Source organism: Dromiciops gliroides, chromosome 1, assembly GCF_019393635.1.
Source record: "Dromiciops gliroides isolate mDroGli1 chromosome 1, mDroGli1.pri, whole genome shotgun sequence".
NCBI classification, from domain to species: Eukaryota; Metazoa; Chordata; class Mammalia; order Microbiotheria; family Microbiotheriidae; genus Dromiciops; species Dromiciops gliroides.
In genome coordinates this window covers 151,190,477-151,213,316 of record NC_057861.1, presented here as the reverse complement: position 1 = coordinate 151,213,316, position 22,840 = coordinate 151,190,477, and the positions used below count along the sequence as shown (strand labels likewise).

Sequence of the window (22,840 nt, the reverse complement as noted above, 5' to 3'; positions counted from 1 at the left end):
TACTAAGATCAAAGGAGAAGGTGCTGAAATATATGGTTGGAAAAATGGTCCAGTCTCTGTCCTCAAGGGGCTTATACTGTATTTACATGTAGAAGGGATTCATGTGGACACTAAACAAGGTATAAAGTTCATTGTGATGAGAATGAAGGAAAAATCCAAAGTTCCATGAGAATATGAGGGATGAGGAATGTGGGGATCACTTTCAGCTTGAGATCAACTCAAGAAATTTTCATGCTACCTGAGAACTGCACCTTGAAGGAACTGAATTTCAAAACTCAGGGTTATGGAAGAAAGCATGGGGTGGGGTTTATCCCCTGGGCAAAACAGGGGAAGAATGGACTGAAAGAGATAAAAGAACAGGTAGTGATCTAGTTTGGCTGGATTACAGTGTCTGAAGGAAGCTAAATTGAGTCTGGAAATAGAGGGCCTACTAAGGGAGTCTGCATTTATCTTTTAGTCAACAGAGTCACTGAAATATTTTTAGGAATGTTATGATAGCCATTGTGTGACCCTGGGCAAGTCACTTAACCCTGTTTATCTCCGTTCCTCATCTGTAAAAATCAGCTGGAGAAGGAAATGGAAAACCACTCCAGTATCTTTGCCAGGAAAACCCCAAGTGGGGTCACAAAGAGTCAGACATGACTGAAATGAATGAAAAACAACAAAAAAAAATGGTCAGACCTATGCACTGGGATGATCATTCAGACAACTGTGTGAAAAATGGAAGGGAGAAAGGAAAGAGTGAGACTCAAGAAATCAGGAGATTTATTACAATAGTCCTTGTGAAAAGTAATAAAAGTTTGAAAAAGGTAGTGACAATTCCAAGATTTCACATGAGACAAGGGGCAGGGGTGGAAAAGTAATGAAAGAGGAGGAACTGAAGGTAACTTTTATTAAAGATAAATTATCCCTTTTCATAATGAAGAAAATAAAGTTAATTTCCAGGGTCATTAGGCTATATACTAAACCCTAACTGCCTGGCACATGAATAATATCCTAAGTTCACTGAAATAAAATCTTTGATTCAAAGGTAACTGCTCTGGATAAAAATGGTATTTCCAGAGGCCTGGTTGATATTCATCTTTTGTTAACTATTACGAATCAATTTAGCTCCAGTGCTTAGGGATCTGCCTCTATCACCAGACGGCCCAGCTATCCATGCCTAAGAAAATACCTTTTTATTTTCCATTTCACAAGCATTTTATAAGTGGTGTGGTAGAAGTTTTAAAATATAAAGCATCTAATGCTATTTTCCCTTAGTGAGTCTCCTCACTGACATAGTCACATCACATTCTCTTTTTTGTATATAGTGACAATGAAAAAAAAATGAGTGTGTGTGTGTGTGCATGTGTGTGTGTAACTCACAAACCTCAGGTTGAGACTTTCTTCCTTAACTTGACACCTGAAAGTATCCAATTTATGAGGAAAAGTAGCATCATCTCTTACAGCGCCCATGCTTCTCCCAAAGTTAATCAGCTAATCATGTGGCATATTTAGCTGTTAAATTATAATTGAAAAAAATCCATTCAAGGAAAATGGTGTAGTGGCAGAGGTCAAGTATAGCCACATACCTAAAGTCATTAATTGGTTCTAACTTTAGATGAAACAATAGGAACACTTCTTGATGTAAAAATACAAATACACGATAAGATCTACTCCTTGATTTAAGGCAAAATTTAAGCCTTAATTTTTTCTTAAAGAGACCTAAAAGACTGGGTTGCTTAGATTTTAATAGGGTTGTGGAAAGGTAATGTACAAATGTGATTAGAGGAACCCCCAAGGTTTGAAGCAGGCCAATAGAGAGGAATAAAGAAGAAAGAGACATGTAACTAATGATATCCAATGACATAATGGAAGGTAAATGGGAAGAATGGTTAATGTTTTTTCCAGGACTACTGAAACACTGTGTTTAAGACCTGGTTAAAGAGGTTAGCTCTCCCATGAATTTGGACATTTGTTTCTAAAATAAGTACCAAGTCAAACAATTGTCCAAGGCTGCAGGGAGGTACCTAGAGGAACAAAGTAAAGAACAAATAGTGAGCCCTAGCTCAAGGAATGCAAGGAAGGGAAGGTAACAGATTAGAACTTGACCCCTGCACTTCATTCTGTAAGAGCTAGAAGAAACAGAGGAAGCACCTCTGTTTTGCACCTGCAAAACTTAGTCTGAAAGTTTTAAAAGTATCAAGATTTATGTTCCAGTTCTTTTTCCTGTGCACAAGAAGTTAGGTGGGTGGGTGGGTAGGTGGGTGAGTGGGTGGATGGATGCATGCCTCTTTCTTGTAAATATGGCTGCTTTGCATCTCTGTGATATTTAATAATCTATTATAGATGAGGACCACTGTCCCCTTCCCAACAACTACATGGACACATTAGGGAACCGTGACATATTAGGTACATGCTTCTATGAGTCATAACTAGAGCTTTGTCTCATAAAGCAGAAATTTAGCAAGCACAAATAGCCATGTCCAGGGGAAGAGGGGGCATTTTTATTTTTGCCCTATTCATCTAGCCACCACTGCAGAAAAAAGCCTTAAACCTGCTCTTTCAGAATAAGCTAAGAAACTTCATGGTATTCTAGAAGGGCTTCCTCTCAGCACCCACACTTCTGATGAGCCTGACCCCATCATTTAGATCTACCAACCTCCACTTCCCCCTGTTAAAAATACTGCTAGTCATAGCTATCATGCTGCTGGATATAAATTTAGAACTGTGCCCCAAAAGCTATTAAACTGGGCATACCCTTTGTCCTAATGATACTACAACCATGTCTTCTGTACGCCAAAGAGATTAAAGAAAGAAGAAAAGGATCTATATGAACAGAAATATTTATGAGCTGTTTGCAGGGACAAAGAACTGACGGTGGAAATGGTGGCCACGAATTGGGAAGTGGGAAATGTATGAACAAGTGATAGTAAATTAATGTGATAGAAGATTACTATGTTGTAACAAATGATGAAGGGGAAGGTTTCAGAGAAACATGGGAAGACTTGAAAGAACTGATACAAAGTGAAGTGATCAGAACAAGGGAGAACAGTGTATACAATAATAACAATACAATGAAGACAATCAACTTTAACTCTTAAGAATTTTGATCAACACAATCAATCATGATTCCATGAGATTCACGACTGAACATGCTACCCATCTCCTGATGAAGGTGATAGATGAGTGCAGACTGAGCCATACTTTTTTCTGACATAGCCAACATGGGAATTTGTTTTTGCTTGAATATACATTTGTAACAGAAGGTTTTATTTTATTCTTGCTTTTTGGGGGGGAGGGATCTTAATTAATTAATTGATTGATTTCTTTTTTGGAAAAAAATATGTATAAAGAAAGACCAACAAGTGTCCCTTAAAGTTTTCAACTCATAATGAGGGAGTGAAATAAAATGAAAAGGACCTGGAAGAGAAACAGAGTTCTGTTGTGAAGGTTTTAAGAAGGCAAGGAAAAAAGAGAGAAAAGGCAATATGCCACTAAAGAAAGAATAAAGGAGCTGCTGTTTCTCACGGATGATGCATTAGAATATACAAAGAAGAAAGGGGTTGAAGGAGTAGTTATCAGATGAACCTTACTTTATCTGAATCAGAAAAAGGGCTGGATATACATACAGAGACTTTGGTCTAGAAATTATTAAATTCAATAGGGAAACAAAGGCTGCGGGATACTGGAAAGGAAATAACCACAAGCAAAACAAAACTTCAATTTTGTGGTTGATCATGAAGAGGAATTAAAAGGGGGAAAAGAAAATAACTGGAAATCAAGGAAGTGTCCATAAATTGTAGAATGGCTGAGCTAAACTGTGAGGGGGGGGGGAGGAGAGGCTCATTTGAGAGTACTTCCCCAGAAATTGTAATAATAATCTCAAGAAACAACTTTGAAAGACTTAAAGCTGATCAAAGCAATGATCAACAATGTCTCCAGAGCACCTATAATGAAATGTTATCCACCGCCTAAAAAAGAGGTGAAGGCCTCAATGTGCAGAAAGAGAAATACATTTTCAGATATGACTGAGTGGATTTATTTTGCATGCCTATGCTTATTACACAGTTCTTTTTTTTTTTTCAGGGCAATGGGGGTTAAATGACTTGCCCAGGGTCACACAGCTAGTAAGTGTCAAGTGTCTGAGGCCGGATTTGAACTCAGGTACTCCTGAATCCAGGGCCGGTGCTTTATCCACTGTGCCACCTAGCTGCCCCTACACAGTTCTTTTTTATTTCATCCTTTTTAATTGGGGAGGGAATTCAAAGGAAGAGGATGGTGTTAGTAACAGTGAAACAACAGAAACATTTTTTTTCCCCTAAATGTACAGAAGGGAAGGAAATTCAGAAGGAAAGACAAATAGGAAAATTATGAGCATAATATATTTAATTCATTATGCACTCCTTTTGAAAAAGCAAGTGGTATGGAATAAATTTAGTTTCACATATAATCCTCTTTTTGTACTCTATTTTGTATATAGAACTGCTCATTTTTCTGTGATGGTTGTTAAGTTACAAAAAAAAAGTACCTGTGTCAAACTCTAAATTTGTGATTTTATGTATCATGCAGTGGATGAAATCGTACTAGAAATCTTTCCTCAAGAGTTTTCAAAAATCAGCCTGTGTAAAATAATTAGCAAAAAAATGGTGCTGCTTACTTATTATAAAGAAGTGGGAGGGGCAGCTAGGTGGCGCAGTAGAAAAGCACTGGCCCTGGATTCATGAAGACCTGAGTTCAAATCCTGCCTCAGACACTTGACACTTACTAGCTGTGTGACCCCAGGCAAGTCACTTAACCCCTGTTGCCCGGCAAAACAAAACAAACAAACAAACAAAAAAAAAAGTGGGTACTAGGTGAGAGAAATCTATTCATCAGTCTTTCTCTCAGTGAAGGTGGGGCAAATTAGGAAACATCCATCCACTGAGAAGAATATAGAATGTCTAAATCAGAGTTATTTCATGTATCACATGTTGAAGTTTTCTTCTAGGAACCATTTTATTTGACTGTTTCCAAGAGGGGCAGTTCTACTACTAGGTTTTTAAAAGAATAATATCAAGATAAACATGTAACCATAAAAAAAGTACTTATGCTTCTAAGTAAACAGTTATTGGATAGCATGTTCTGACTTTATCTCTAGGGAACAGATTTGCTCTTTCTCTTGACTAACAAATAAAATTATTAATGCTTAAAAGTTATTTTCCTCAGTCTTTTTTTTTAAAGGTCTTAATTATTGGGAGGAAAATGAGGCGTAACATGAATTAGTTGCTTCTTCCTTCCTTAAGTATTTGTAAATCTAATACCAAAATGGAGGGAGAGCTGATACATGGTTGTTGGGGTTTTTTGTTTGTTTGCAGATGATTGTACACTCAATGCAGCCTCTGAAGCTGAGATGCAACAAAATATAGATCAATTCTCTGCTGTTTGTGCTCATTTTGGGCTAACAATTAACATCAAGAAAACACAGGTCCTTCACCAGCCTGCACCACATCATCCATATGTAGAACCGTTGGTTATAGCAAATGAAATTTTGAATACTGTGGGGATAAGTTCACGTACCTTGGCAGTATTCTTTCTAGGGATGTATACATTGACAATGAGGTTGACCCACACATTTCCAGAGCAAGCTCAGTGTTTGGGAGGCTCCAAAGGAAAGTGTGGGAGATGAGGTATTAGACTGACTACCAAACTGAAGGTCTACAGAGCCACTGAGCTGACTTCATTGCTGTATGCCTATGAAACCTGTACAGTCTACCAGTTACATGCCAGGAAACTGAATGGCTTCCATTTGAATTGTCTTAGGAAGATTCTGTACATCACCTGGTAGGATAAGGTACCTGACACTAAGGTCTTTCCTCAAACTGAACTGCCAAGCATGCAACTTCAATGGGCTGGCCACATTATTTGAATGGCAAATGTATAATTGCCTAAAAGACTATTTTATGAAGAACTCACACAAGGTAAGAGCTTACATGGTGGTGAGAAAAAGAAATACAAGGACACTCTCAAGGTCTCTTAAGAACTTTGGAACTAATTGTAAGACATGAGACACTGGCACAGGACCACCCAGCATGATGTGCCACATCAAAGAAGGCATTCTGCTCTATGAGCAAAGCAGAATTGAAGTGGCTCAAAATCATGTGAGTTGTACAAATTCAGAAAATCCAAGCCAAATGTTCACATGGATTATTTGTGCCCAACCTGTGGTGGAGCATTCCAAGTTCATATTGGTCTAATCAGCCAGAGTCAGACACACTGTAACTTAACTCTAACATAATGATATCATTTGGGTCCTCTTAAAGAAGGAAGGACAACAACCAATTTGTAAATCCAACCACTCTATCATTTTCCCCACAGAATTCAGTGACCTTTTTTTTGTTTTGTTTTGATTTAGTTTGTAAGCCCACGTTTAGGGTTTTCTTGCAAAGATACTGGAGTAGTTTGCCATTTCCTTCTCCACTATCTTATAGATGAGTAAACTAAGGCAAACAGAGTTAAGTGACTTGTCACACAGCTAGTAAGTGTCCAAGGACAAATTTGAACTTTGGGAGATGAGTCTTCCTGACTCTAGGCCCAGCATTCTATTCACTGTGCCACCTAACCCCCACAGTAAGCTTAGGTTAGTCATTAAGATCCATTTGATAAAGATTTCAAAGTGAATGAAGTTTTGTTTTATTTTGCTTTGGGGGCTAGGAGGTGTCTGTGAAAACTGATAGGAAGTCTAGAAATTTTCTTCTGAATATTACGATATTGAATACAACAATAACTAGCACATATATACACAAATATATAGATCAACAAAGGACTTTATATTGACAACCTCATTTGATCTTCACAGAAATCAAATAAAATAGGGACTATTATTATGCCCACTTTACACAAAATAAAACTGAGGTTTTGAAAAGTCAAATCACTTGCTAAAGACCCCAGAGCTAGTAAGGAACCAAAAAAAATACAAACTCTGGTGTTACAGAATCCCAAGGTCAGCACTTCCTTGTTTTACAATAGGCTTTCTCTGTGAAATTGAGAGAGCAATAGTAAAAGACTCTCTAGAAGGGATACACTAATAGCTCACCTATTCAGAACTCTGCTAGAAGCCAACATCAACTATCTGGAACATCAGGTAGAACCAGGAAGCAGGAAGGTATCCATTCATCAAAATAGGGCCATGAAATCCCTGTGCCTCAAAGCTCAAATCCTAAACTTTCTTTCCTCAAAACTTCATTTGCAACATATATACTCTCATTCTACACAATTTTAACAATTCCTGAGGGCAACTAGGTGTCACAGTGGATAAAGCACCAGCCCTGGCTTCAGGAGGACCTGAGTTCAAATGCGACCTCAGACACTTGACACTTACTAGCTGTGTGACCTTAGGGAAGTCACTTTAACCCTCATTGCCCCGCAAAAACCAACAACGACAATTCTAATAAGTCCTGGTTAACTGGATGCCAAACAGAAAATTATGTCTCATAATTAAAAAGAGGGGATTGCAATAGGTAATCACATTGATAATCAAGAGGTGATATGTGACCAACAGCAATGGGAGGAGGGGGGAAATTATCAAAGGTAACACATGGAACATAAAAATCATTGTAGTCCAGGGCCACTTAGTGTACATACGCTAAATAGCTCCTATGTACTTCAAAGAGGTCAAGAGACATCGCTGTTTTGCAGTAAACAAGACAATAAGTAAAAGGAAGAAAAATGAATAAGTATTTACAAGGCATCTATTATGTGCCAGGCACTTTGCTAATTAACTTAAATATGATCTCATTTGATTTACAAAGCTCTCTTTCGATGCAAACAATATTTATTTTAGAGAGTTTGAGATCTACATTAGGGAAGGAAACACAGGAAATAGAGATGATCCCCTTCTACAAGTCCTTCCTAAATAATGCCCTTCCCAAAAGCACCTAAGACATTTCTCTTTGAACACTTTCTAGATATCAGCGCAACATGAAGGTCATCCATCTCTAACCCTTCACTCTTGCTACCCATTCACCTTCTTTTATGTTCATAAAACTTTTCCCCTACCACTCTTCATTGGAAACATTTCTGCCTGTTTCCAAACATTGTATGTGACCTATTTTCCAATCATTATGTGTTACCTTTGGATCATCTGCAAATTTGCTTCTTGAAGTTACAACCCTCATCATCAAGAGATGGCATGTAAGAGATGGGAATTATGCGTCAAGGAAGAGCTTAGCATCACTGAAAGCCTTGTTAAATTTCCCAAAGGTAACCCAGCTTGAGCTCCTTCCCCCTCCTCCAATTACATTAGGGACAGTAGCCATACTCCTAGTCAGAACAGTGATAGACTAATAACTCAATGGCATGGGTTGTTTAAAACGTCAATGATCTGAAAAATTCAAGTCTAGAACTATGTTCCCCTTATCAAATATTTAAATCACCAAACACTTAATCAAAATGTGGTTAATTATGAGAAGTTTATTAACCGCAGGTTATATTTTTAAACAAATGTCAGGAATAGTCCCAAATCATTAATCCAAACCAAAATTACTAAAACATATAATGTTCTGAACATATTCATCTCATTTTTTAAAATTTCTTGCAAGAATCAAAAACTTGAAATTCACACAAAGCTCTTTAAATAGGCTGGTTTAGACATGTGCAATATGCTTTTTGGTAGCCCAAGTCAGACTTCATAATAAAGAATATGAAATATTCTCCAAAGAATAGAAGAAATAATAAAGAAGAGGAAACGTGTCTAAAACCAGAAAATTCCATAATAAACCATCTCTCTTTACATTTCTCCCCATCTATGTTTGGAGAATACAATTGAATTAAGGCAAAGAGAGGGGCAGCTAGGTAGTGCAGTGGATAGAGCACCTGCCCTGGAGTCAGAAAGACCTGAGTTCAAATCTGACCTCAGACACTTAACTTACTAGCTGTGTGACCCTGGGCAAGTCACTTAACCCGATTGCCTCACCAAAAAAAAAAAAAAAAAAAAAAAAGAATTCAGGCAAGGAGAGAAAGTAAAGAAGAGAAAATTTTACCAAGTATTTCAAAAAACCTTTGGAACATGACTTCAGATGGATGACCTTAGGTTTAGAACAAAAAAGGGATAGAGTCAGTATCCATAAGGTCCAACATTGTTATTTTACAGGAGGAAGCTGAGACCCAAGAGGGGTAAATCAATGGCCCAACATCACACAGACAGTAAATGGAATATGGGAGATTTGAAACCAAGTCCTCTGTTTACCTCACTGCCACTATTTAGTTATGCTAGCTATTTCCAAAGAAAGTCAAAAAACAACAACAACTAACCAACCAACAATGGTCACAAAGGAATTAGCCCTGTTGAATGGAAAATGGCCTGTCTCTGACTTGGTAATTATGTCAGAGAGAGGCAGAAACACAGGCTTTCAGAGAGATCCAGATGAATTTGTGCTATACCATACACTAAGGCAGCTAGGTGGCACAGTGGATAAAGTGCCAGGTCCAAAGTCAGGAAGACTCTTCTTCCTGAGTTCAAATCTAACCTCAGTCACTTACTAGCTGGATGACTCTGGGCAAGTCACTTAACCCTATTGGGTTCAGTTTCATTATCTGAAAAATGAACTGGAGAAGAAAATAGCAAACCATTCCAGTATCTGTGTTATCTGTGTTAAGAAAACCTCAAATGGGGTCATGAAGAGTCAGACACAACCGAAGAACACGAACAACACATTAAGAATATAACAAATGAAGAAATATGTCTTCTGCTCCTGTTGAAAGCTAATTTCCTTCTATTAACTGGAGAGATTACACTTGAAGAATACAAAGAGAGTAAATGAACTCATTAGAGCTCTTAACATGAATAGGATTTTCCTCACAACAACATAGTAAACTAGGTAATAACAACTAAAATAATGTTCTAAAGTCTGCAAAGCACTGTCCCTTACAACAATTTCATCATCCACACTTTACAGATAAGGAAACTAAGGGTAGGAAAAAGTAATTAACTTGTTTGTGGTCACTCAGCTAACAATAAGTGTCAGAGCCATCACTGAAACCTAGGTGTTCTGTCATCAAAGCCAATTATTCCTCACATAGGTACTAATAAGCAGCAGTATTCCCCTTTGTACAAAATCAGGCACCAGGTTTCACATGCCTATTAAGTCACTGGATTCTAACTTCCATGTTCAGAGTTTTTTCCATTACTTCAAAGTCCTACAAAGTCTTCCATTCAACAAATACTGATCCAAACAGTTAAAGATGACCTTGCATTGTACCAAATCACCAGTGTCATTCTGTTAAGACTGACAGGGATGACATCATTGCACGGTGAGGAAATCTTCATTTTCCCACTACCAAAAGGTCATTTCTGCATCTAGTTGGTCTTTTAGACTCAAATCCCCTCAAAAATGTAAGGGAACTTAAAACTCAGAGGAGTTTGTATAAGTATGTTGTTAAACCATGAGTCAGGAAATACTAAATTTGAAGCTCATCAATAAAGTTACACAATCTTTAAGGACTGATTCTGAAGCAAAGAAATAGGTCATCTAGAAAAAAATCTCTAGCAACTTTTAAATCTATTTCTCAGGCAATAAGTATAATTTCCCCTAAATAACACGTTCTCTCCACTATTTTATTTAAGATTACTCAAATTATTAAAGACAACTATTTCTCTCATCTTTTTATTGAAAAAGCATAGCTTTAATAATTATAGTTCCCATCCTTATCTAGTAATAATGCACCTAATTAACACTCTTCCCCCTTCCTTAAATTGCACATTCCAACAGTCTACATTCACGTATTTAGGTACCAGGATCCACTTCAAAATGGCTCCTGTGACCTCATGACCCCAAAATTACGAAATTCCAAAAGACATGACTAAAGATGTATTCTAGATTCAGAGATGTTTACATTGATCTGCTGAGCCTTCAGAAGAATTCCCTATTTCCTTTGACTAGAACTTTATAGGTTTAAAAAACATAATTAAGCCAGACTTCCTGAGAATGTACATTTACATTAATATTAATTAATGCAAACAGCTGCTTCAAAAAGCTAGCCAGATAAACCTGTTTCCTGGTCAGGTGTGAAATTCTATTGTTCTGAAGTTATATGAGTCATTTAAACTAATGACTAATTCTGTTAGCTATGAAAAACCTAATATCCATACAGAAATTGTTTCCAAATATATGTTCAGTTACACCCATACATCAAAAATATAATAAAAGCAGAAAAAATGAATGTCTAGAACTAGATGAGAACAAAAAGACAGTAAGTTTAAGGAAATATAAAATAAATTCTTTTATAGCCAACCCTGAAGCACCAAGGAGACCATACCATTATGAAATTCAATGATATCTAACATGCTAAGTTTTTTTTTAGTCTAACATAAAAAGCATTTACTACTTAATACCTTAGCGCCTTATTTCATTACATTTTCTCTTATTTCATGAAGTTTTCAGTTTTTTAGCCTAGGCATGGTCAGGATAATCACATATCCCAGGTATTATAGTTACCCTTTGTGGAACCCTATAATAATCATTATCATCATTATAACAGTGGCTAATCTTCATATAGCACTTAAAGTTTTGCAAAGTGTTTTGCATGCATCATAATTTAAGCCTTCAAACAACCTTTTGAGGGTAGGAAAGAGAAACAGGAGGTAGGAAGGGAGCTTTTCTTTCCTTTTAACTTCCTGCAACACAAAGAAAAGGTATCTCATGTTTTATGATAAAGGAAAGAGTGGGGCAAAGTCAACATTTGGACCGGGGTGTTTATAGCTTCTCCAGTCCCTTTTCACGGCTGGCAGAAGGCTTATTTTGGGGAGCAGAATGTGAGCTCAATATAATAGTACACCAGCAAGGGAAATAGCTCATAGGCTGTTGTGAATTTTGTTGTTGTCATATAATGGCATTTAGATGCATCTATTAAAAAACAAACAAAGCAAGCAAACAAACAAATAACAGGTAGATGATCCAGATGTTCAGTTACCAAGGACATCAACAGTTGCCTGTCCACACCAATTTCATTTTTTGTTCTTTAAACAAATCATCACTTTCAAGCACTAATGTTAAAAACAGAAAAACAGGCTAGTACACAGTGGCTATAAATGCCAAATCAATTTTCAGCAGATAATAAAGTCCATGTTTTACAATCAGCAATGCACTGTTTTACTACCCAAAAATGTAAGCTAATAATATATAGCTCTACTAAATGGAAAATGCAGATATGCTGTTAAAAAAATGGGCTGGCTGTGAGACGATGAATCGTTTCTGTTGGGACCTTCTTAAAGCTATGTGTGCAAGTGTTTTGAAAATATCACATGACGTGGCCATGTGTTAAAAATTACAGCCAGTTAAGTTCTCTGCTAAGAAAAATATGTGGGCAATTTATGAAATGCACTCCAGGATGGAGATGTCTTAAGTAAAACCAGATTTTGAAAACAACCTCCCCTCTCCGCTTTTTTTTTTTTTTTTGAAACTTGAACTTAAAAAAAAAGTTCCAGGCACATCTGGAGAACAGGACTAAAGAAGGGGTGGTCTGACCTAATAGCAGGCCATCTTCTGAAAGAACTGCATTATTTCGGGGTTACAGTGACTGTGATCACTTATTGTCCTTTTAAGGAAACAGTCCTAAATACTGCCATGGGCTATAATGAAGTATTCTGTGGGTCAACATATGCTCTTTGATAGTACTATACAAAGAGTGATAGATATGTAAATATTACATAAAGTTTAGAGTAAACTTCTACACCTAAACACAGCCAAACTCTCCAGAGTAAAACAGTTTCCTTCTTTGAAGTACTAAAGCATAAATATCACTACCAAAAAAAACAGTTTTGAAATAAATGTAGCCAAATGACCATTAGGAAAATATTTAACGCCACAGTTTATCAGATTCACATGGTTCTGTGCTGCCACCTTTGTCTGTTCTAAGTCTATTTTGTGTGGGTATGATCTCACCAACCAAGACATCTACATTTCCTAACCGATCTCTTAACTAGCAAGCCCTAAACTGTGGCTTTCTGACCTGCCAACATTAAAGGTTTAGGAGCCAGTCACATTGTAACATTGAAGACTCTTTGAACAAGTTCAGTTTGCCAACATCTGTTTCCAGGGAACCCTATTTCTATGAAAGAGATCCTCAATCCGATCTCTGTTACATCATGTTTTAGACAACTAGGAACCAGTTCTGACACCTTAACTACTAAATATTCTTTGAAATATAAATAATGTAGTCTAACAAAAAAGCAATGACATAATATCAGATTACATAAAACATATCCTTTTTAATCTTCTGCACATAATGTGTTTATTTTAAAATCTGCCCCAGATGGTTAATACTGCATGGGGGGGGGAGCTAATATTGCATATATACATATATATGCACACACATAGACACACTATATAGAGAGAGCTTGTGTATGTATATACATGTGTTATACATGCATACATACACGTATATCTATTAAAGAGCTAAAATATTCCACGGAACAGACTGAGACCCTATAGGAGAGTTTTTAAAGTGCAGATGGGTGTCAAAAATAGCCAAGTGTCAGATCTGCTCAAGTATCTCCACGTTGGCACATGCTCTCAGTCACAGCTGTTAGTGTATTTTCTGTATCCAAGTGCAAGGTTTTCTAACACTTGCAGTGGACTATTTTTCATTAAGAAGGGGGTGGGGTAAATGTGACTTTTAGAGTTATTCAGATGGTAAGAATTTAATATTTAATAAACAGATACTTATCGATACCCCATAACCCTTAAAAATAGTTTGATACCCTTTAATTATTTAGAAATTTAACCATCATAAAAATTGATTTTTAGAGCCACATGCTTATAAAGTGCTAATCATCTTCTTTTAATCACTTATTCATAATAATATCTTAATTTATTTCAAACATCTGATAAATAAGATACCCATTCATTTATTCACTGAATAGATATTTGCTGAGTACTTACAATAGAAACAAGAAGATTCAAGTGACAACAGAAAAATCAGACTAAAGGATGCCATTAATACAAACTAATGAAATAAAACATCTTTGGGCTTCAATTTATTATAAACACAGGCAATTTTTCAGACTCCACACCATGAACCTAGCTTTAGCAACCTAATCTACGTAAAATCAAAATGAGAACTTAAAGAGTTAAAATGACCTTTCAAAGACCCCAGTCATTATCTATGCAAATTAATTTCCCCATATTTCAACCATATAAATTCCTAGTCTCTTGAAGAAAGAAAGGGGGGGGGGAGAGAGAGAGAGAGAGAGAGAGAGAGAGAGAGAGAGAAAATGTTATCACAATTGAAAGCCTCCTATGCGTATATAGCATTGATGGCCAGAGCTAGGAAGCAAAAGATCCAGGAAAAGGAAAGCATTCACAAACTAGATACCTATGTACAACTAAGGTTTAAAAAAAAATTGTCAGTTAATGTCTCTAAATACCATCTACCACCTGCAAGGTGTACAGACTGACCAGCAGCAGTGTTTTTCTCTGCTTGTCCTGCCCAAATAATGCACAAGAATCAGCCAGCTGTAGAATGCTTGTATGTCCCTGGCTGTTTTATCTGGAGATGAGCTGCACATGGCTCTCAATTCAGTCCCTCTGAAAGCTGCAGATACAATCCATTCTCTGGTCAGGCTTCTCACAGAAACCTCATCCCAGGCACAGAGAGAGAGAGAGAGAGAGAGAGAGAGAGAGAGAGAGAGAGAGAGAGAGAGAGAGAGAGAGAGAGAGAGAGAGAGAGAGAGAAAGAGAGAGAGAGAACTGCTTTCCCTGGCAACAATTAGGAGAGGCATCTTGGTTCCAAAGATAACATTTTCCCTAGGAAACTGATAAACACTACATTTCCAGTTCCACAACAGTTTCACTAATTCAGCAAGATCTTACGATTGGCTTTTTTGTTGTTGTTGTTGACTGATTTCAGTGATTTGCCTGACAGCATCTAAAAGACTACAGTTTAGGGCAAGACTCAAATCATTTATTCGGTGCTTCTACCACTTTGCTGTGGCACAAATCAGGATCTTTTCCCAGGATTCCTCTATACCTGAAACTATTGCTACAATTGGGATGTTCTATTCACTGATATCAAGCATAGCTGCCACGCAACAAAAGCAGGAAGTACACAAATACTTCTCTCTTCACTTAAGCCCCAGAGTAAATAGCACCCACAAATTAAACCAGGGTATATTTCCACTTTCTTTAAAACACATACACACATACGCACACGCACACATGCATATACACAGAGACGGCAATTTTACAGACTAAAAACACTCTCTTAGTAAGCTTCTCTTATCCTGTCTTTACCATCCTACTTCTGCCCCCACCCCAAATTTATTATAGATACCCTGCCACTCACACACATACACACACAAGGATTAAGTCCCCTGAAAACTGTACATCTCATGGTGCAGAATACATCTTTCCATACATAATTTTAAAAGTAAGATTTTTCTTCATTTAGAGAAATGAGAAAGAAGAGATCTGAAGAACGTTAACTCACCAGGCATCCTTAATTCAAGTATACCACAATGTAAACGGTTCTCTCAGTGCCTCCTGTTCTGGAATGAACACAGGGAAGTGAGGAGGGCCATCAGAACTGACTGTGGCAACGTAGCTGGAGGCAGGATGCTGGGCGCGTGCGTTTGCCAGGCAAAGACAGATGGAGAGCTGACACCCCGTATTGCACTTGGAGCAGAAATGTGAATGATGACAGGAGCACATGTGGCCTTGAACCCAGCCCTGTCTCTTCAGGCAGAACAATGACAGGGATGTGTGTGCAAATTATCACAACCCCTACCTCCCCTCAGCTGACTCTTCTTACTCTACCTCTCACTGTCGAGTTCCAGAGTACCACAGGACAGAAAGTAAACTACAGAATGATAAGCTAAACACTGAATAATTCATTTTTCCTCTAAAAAGTTAACCCTTATTTTGCCAAATGAACAGAAATGGGCCACTTCCTAGGACATGCTTCCTTTCGCTCCCAAAAGTAAAATGTTTTCCTTCAATACTTTATTTTAGCTGCTATAATTCAGGACTGGAATTTTTTAAAATTAAAAGTATAAACACACACCCCTAGGCTTGTTTATTCTGTTGGAAATTCAAAACAAGTATAAAAGCCTATTTTTAAAGATTTTTTAAAAAATATGCCAATTTCTCACATTGAGCAAAGTATCAGAATCATTCTCTTTGTCAATTTCTCAGTAGTATGTGTAAAATAGAGCACACTTCGAAGAAGCAGACCACTTTTATTTTACTAGAGTGCTTTTAACCCCCTGGGATTCCTGCATTGATATGTTCCAAACATTTGCAGCTTACTCTCCTTTACCTTGCATAGGGATCCATGGGAGATGAAAACAAAATCTTCCCTGTAAAGCCTTTTCAAAAGCAACTAAATAACCACAACTTCCCGATTTCTGATTTTTTTTGCACACCCTTAAATGTTTATCCTTTCCACAAATAACGTATGCTGAGCTAGATTCAATGGACTCTTCCCTATTAAGCTTTAATGGACACCATGATATATAAAACTACAAGTCTTTGTTATGGTGCTTTATCTAAAGCTAGCTATTTTCCTCTCAGCAGTCCCTCTTTAGTCCTTTGTAAAACATCCATGCCTCATAGGAGAAACATAGCTTGCCTGACTTACATGCCTTCCCTAAACACACAAAAATGCCAGGCATGAGGAAAATACTGCTTTCTTCTAAAACTCATCTTCAATTTAACACTTGCAAATCTTCAGAGGATTGTCTATTTGTGTTTTACTACAGGAAAACATTTTTTTGGGGCAACACAATTGACAAGCCTATGCTGGGTCCCTTTGACTTTACTTTCCCAATGTCTATTCACTCCACTATAAACACAAAAATGATACAATACAGGATCTTCTGAAAAGTCTGTATGTTCCTTTAATATGACAGACATAAGCCCTTTCTTTATACCTTTAACTCTTGCTATCCCTTAGTAGTACTCAACATGTCTTGCCTACGATACATGCTATGTATGCTTTTAGCCCTTGTCAGATTCAATGAATTTCTTCTGCTAGCTGCCACAAAGAACTGATAAAATCCATTTGGGAACATAGGCAAAGACTTATCTACCCACACACTCTTCTCCTACCTCTTCCCAAGAACACAACAGAGCCCAACCTGTTTCAAACACACACACACACACACACACACACACACACACACACACACACGCACGCGCGCACGGGCATCCCCTACACAAACAAAAAATAAATCATCTTTGATAAACAGTGTCAGTGAATAAAAACTTCAACAGCACCTAAAGGCTGCACCCAATAAGAGCTACTTCATCTATGAAACCCACAAAAATCCATCATTGTCAAATGCAACTTGTAAAAAGACTACAATTCATAATGATTACTCTGTTCTGTCACTAATAGTATACTGCACCCTATTTATGAGGCCAATCTTTTTGTTCATCTTAGTTAGATGTCACTTGTAATGAGGTTCTGTGTAATGGATTTCAGTACAGTTAAGAGCCAAGCTGAAACATTCTTATGACAGAAAGCTTTATAGCAGGGGTGAGTGTGATAATCAATTAAATCCATGCCATAGGGGGCTTTATAGAATCTGCCATCCCTGAATTTCAGTATTTTTATTTTTAAACAAGGCAGTTTTTCAACTCAATGTTAGCGGCTGGTGGTGGTTTTTTAATTTTTTTTTAAAGATACTATGTCTACCTGGAAAAAAGAAAAAAACATTTTCACAGTTGGAAACCCAACCTTTCATCAATATGCACACACTCACTTTTAAAATAGAAAAATCATGTGTCAAAATGCACAACACGTTTTAATAAAGCTGGATGATATCCGGTTTTAAAACTGGGTCTTAATATCAGTACGTTGCAAGTCCCTAAACCATAGCTCAGAAAATTGAACTTCCATATGCTGTGTGATTCTGTATCTTTTCTATGTGTAAAAAGGCTTTTTAAGCTGTTATCTGACTACAGTAATTGCCACTTTAAATTGATCCACGTCAACAAAACCTGGATCCCTGGAGATTCTCACCTAGAAATCTGATTGTAGAAGGGGCTAAGAGAATGCCTGAGCATCTGAGACTGGTTCAGCATTTTCTCAAGCAACCAGCTGCATGCATAGGTTCTCTCTCCCTCCCCCTCTTCATTATTTAATACACTGAGGCAGGCAACAACCCATTTGGCAGTCCTCCCTGAAGATGTGTATTTTTAAGCAGTCCCTTAGATACAAATAACTTTTTCCTTTAAGAAAAAAGTTAAAAAAAAAAAAAAGGGCAAGACCCTTGCTTTCAGACCTCATGACAAAAAGGGGGACTCAATGACACAATGAGTTTACAGAGTTTCACAAAACAGGATAAATTAAGGCCATTTTGAATGTTCTGCCTGGTACAGAATAAACTGGCACATCACCATTTAGGAAATCCTTTACAGATGCACTAACTGGTCAGGGAATAGCTTGGGGGGGGGGAGGGGAAAGAGACAGGGGGAGAGAGAGGGAGGGAGAAAGAGACAGAGACAGAGACATAGAGAAAAGAGAGAGAGATTGATTCCTGGGCTAACCTATTAAATGCTATTCCTTCATTATAAATAATCCTGTCAATTCAAGCATTCTTTGCATCAAGAATGCCTAGTACTTAAAAAAGCAGGTTTGTTTGTTTTTAACTGACTAGTCTTTTTTTGTTAACCATTTTTCACATTCTCCATATCTGAAAATGTAGCCAACTGCATCAAGTTGGGCTCTGTTCAAAAATACACACAAACCAGTTTACTACAATAGATTTATATCACATAGTAGAAAGGCATGATTGTGAACTGTATTACTCCAGGGTATTTTTCATTTATTTCCAAAACATTCTAGCTTTAAAGTACAGATTATCTTTTGTTCAAACCTGACTTGCCAACAGGGACCACAAGTCTACTGAAATGCATCTGTAGTTAATGAAAGCTCTCCCTAACAGTTAGATTTTGACTCAAAGCTTTTCTGCAGGTCTTCTCAACTTTCCTCTCTGCTTCTAGCAGGCTGTTGTGATACATTGTGACTTCACACAGTGGGTATTAAGTGAGTTAATTCAAAGGAGCTGAAACCTCATTGATCCTAATTGAAAGCAATACACCCAACCAAATACTTTTCTATCCCATCTGCTCTGGCCTGCCACCAGCTATTCAATACAAGAGAATTAATAGTTTCAGATATTCTAACCGACCCAATAAAGGCACTCATTTAAGCAAGGCTGCATTAACAAAGTGAAAAAACAAGGGCAAAATGGGTTCAAATGGAGCGTTTTACTCCTAGTTGGCTTTAACAAAGCTGAATAAGGCTTATTCTGACTTTTTATGTGCAAGACTTGATAAACTGAATGAGAAGGCACTCAATGATCAGTCAACGAGCATTGATGAATGGTCATTAGGACCCCCCTGATCTTAGGGTAGACCCTTCCACAAAGTGGCATACCAGCTTGAAAGGGCGGACTCACTAATGTCCAGATTTCTCGGCTTGCTTGTTCCACTTTCACTTTCAGACCACTGGCCACCAAATGAGGCTGACATATTGGAAAATAATCATTTATGGGCGAGTGGTAAAAAATAAAATGGAGGCATTAGCTCTGCTTTCAAATTCAAATCTGCTAGTTTTGTCAGACCCTAAAGGTTGTGATTTTCCACCCAGCTGGAAGCTATTAGTGTTTTCTTAAGGCATCCACTACCAGGACAAACCCACCCAATGTGTACTCACACATTGGGCTAGGCAAGATGGACCTCTCCTCTGGATGGTTTCCTAACTTCCTATCAGTTTGACAGTCAATTAAATAGGTACAGCACCTAATAAAAATGTATGTTAATTTGTTTCTGCTCCTGAAAGACATCTAAAAGTGTACTTAGGAAACTGAATAATAGATTGACTCCTGGCAACAGAAATAAATCCAGTTATATCTTATCCGCAGGATAAAACAAAATGACCTAGATATGAGTTAACAAAAATCAAAGAACACCAACCCATAGGGGAGTCAAAGAATACAGAGGAAAACCATTTTGTTTAAAGACCATTAAAATATTGAAGCATGCTATGAGAACATTTTAGTTGTAAATCCTTTTCATATAAGTCTGATGTAAACCAATAAACCATAAGCATGCCATTTTCCCTAAATCATTTCCTCAGGTATCTATCTGTTCAGCAAGGCTCTGTAGCTTCTCAACTGCTCAGGAGGCCCTTAGTTACATGACAAAGAACAGGAAGCATGATAACCATCTCAAGTATTTGGAGAGTGTATAAACACTACTATGGAGGCCAAAGGGTTATTTAGGGAAGTCCAAGAGGACCAAAGCAAAAGGAAAAGAAGAAATCAAGTAAAGAGGAAACAGAAGGGGTAGGGAGTGCTTTTCTTAATAGGTGAGTCCTACCAGACAACAGAGATGCCAAATAGCTGCAGCCTATGGGGTCATTTGCAACTAGACTGGCCCAAGCTCTTGACAATAAGGTATCCTGTGGAGAACAATTCTGTATGTCTAGAAAGGAAGCCTAGTGTAACAGGGAAAGTGGCTGAGTCAAGAGTCATGACCCTTAGGCTTAACTATCACTTCTATGAAACTAAAAGCTTCAAGTTTCCAGTACATCTGGATTGTAACATCCCCCTTCCCCAATCAAAAATGAGCAAATAATGTGCCCTTAAACTGAAATTTGAAGATATAGGAAGTAAAACCCTAAAACAGGAAATAAAGAATCATCTAGGTTAATATACTAGACAGTCTATATGCTTTTTTCATTTCTTATTACAGAATAACATTCGTATAAACATAAAAGTAATTATTCAACTGCTACAACTATTTTTTTTTATTCTTTAAAAAAGTTAAGATGCTATGAACCAATGCATTTGGCACCCTCCATCATTTTGTCAAAGAGTTTAGTTCAGAATTTGTGAAGTAACATTTGCTGAAAGTGCTAATCTGTGTTCACAGTTCCTGGGATTTTTTAATTTTTTTTAATCGTCTTGGTGGCAAACTATTCAAAATGGTTCATTTCACCAACTATATTTCTGGTTGTCACTACCCAGTATCCTACAGAAAGCTGATGTTTTGGGAAGGCATATTAAAAGGAAAGCAGAAACTTGCATCTCTAGGATAAATTACAGCCTCTCAATAGGCACTTTAAATCTCATCATACTGTTAAACCAAGACCATGTTTTAAAAGAACTAAGGGAAGATGAAAGTGTTTGGGGATTCTAAACGTAAAATGCCTGCTTACTTATGAGGGGGGGGGGGACTGCCAGCAAGCTCTTTTGCAGATCCTTCTCATGATTTCTATTTAATGCCCCCCCAACAAAATCCTCCCCTCTGCACAAACACAAAAGTTAACCTTCATCTTATAGAGTGTACATGAATAAGAATTTATAAGCTATCATTCGCATATTTAATTTTTGTTCCATTTTTCATACCAATCTCTATTAGGTTAATATGGGAGAACTAGTAACTACCCATATTTTATTCATTTGAGAGAGACTGTAACATTCTCTTGAAAACCTTTGTTTCCATGTCCCCACCTCCCCATTCTTACTGCTGGCCAGTTAGTTTTTGTTAAAACGCAGGCTCCAATGAACTTTCCCTCCTCTCAGCACCACAGACAAAAACCTGCAGCCCTGCTCTGAGCTGGCTGCCATCTGGCCAGCTGTCTCTCAAAGCCCACCCCACACCACACTGCAGGCGAAATTGGAGGGCTCCAGAGCTCTGTGGGGCTATTCAGGACATACCAATTTCACATTTTCTGCTTGTATGCTTGCAACAATAAATGCTAATGAGGACTATGAATGACAATTTTAAAGACAATAAAAAGGTCTCCAAATCCCTTGCATATGGAGGCACTGTTTTCAAAACTTCACCTTCTGTTCCAGAGTTGTTACAGTCTAAAGGAAGCAAAAAGAAAACCCTGAGAACAATGAGATGATCAAAGTAGAACTGAGTCCTTAAGATTTCCAAAGAAAGCCATCTTCATCAGATCAGTAAACAGTAGACTTTACCCATGTACAGAATCACAAACGAAGCACACATTTTATTATCCCCCACATAGAAATGCAGCTTATAACAAGTTCCCCCTAATTATTGTGTGTATACTAAATAGATAGCTTAGCAACTGATGTCATTCACTTACAGAACATTGATTATTTCATGGAACTTTAGATACATTTGAAAATAAGCTATGATCTTTTATCCAACAATAGCCTACTTAAAAATATTGTTCAAACAAAAAAGTAGACGAAAGATGTACAAATCTGGTGGGGATGTCTTTCTTTTTCTTTTTTCTTTTTTGCCCAGGCTAGAATTATAGCCCCCAGAAATAAAGAAATGAAAGTTTCATCTTCCTCTACCTAGTTTAGAATTGCTAGTCAGTCTCCTTATCATTAACATGGATTAAAACACTTTCAACAAAATCCACCAGGTGGAGCAAATACACAGCGATACAAATCCCTGCATTTCTTGATCACATCACTCTTTTTGCAGAAGGTTTATTTTCCTTTAACAAACTCCCTTTTGCCCACTCCACTTTGCAAATTAACACAATCCACACAAGACTGTGCCACACTGACATACAAAATCTAAGTTCACTAAAATACAATTTTGAGTTACACTGGATTTTATACAACTAAAAATCATTACAGAATTACTTCATTTGTCAAAATCATGCCCCAGCACTGATTTAACTCTCGTACAATTCTAGATTTAAACTACACTCTGACTCAGACTAGATACACAACATAGAATGAAATGTGATGTTGCATTACTAAATGTCTTGAAACACCTGGGGATGTGATTAAAATGTGTCCATCTTAATTTAATGTCCTCATCTCTGTATTTTATTTCAAGTGTACCCGAGTCAAAAGGCAGTGTTTTGCTGCCCTGGGCTTTTA

At 37.4% G+C, this 22,840-nt stretch overlaps 1 protein-coding gene across 6 annotated transcripts in view; it reads right to left on the bottom strand.

The window, feature by feature from the left end:
• The window catches only part of RUNX1T1 (RUNX1 partner transcriptional co-repressor 1), a 178,396-nt gene that overhangs the window by 110,577 nt on the left and 44,979 nt on the right, over positions 1 to 22,840 (bottom strand). Inside the window, exon 1 of one of the 6 annotated variants that reach the window (XM_043976912.1) lies at positions 15,445 to 15,726. The exons of the other annotated variants lie outside the window; for them this stretch is intronic. Coding sequence (XP_043832847.1) covers positions 15,445 to 15,451 — 7 coding nt within the window. The 5' untranslated portion in view covers positions 15,452 to 15,726. Of the gene's footprint in view, positions 1 to 15,444; positions 15,727 to 22,840 lie in introns of those variants that run through there. 6 annotated transcript variants of the gene reach the window in all.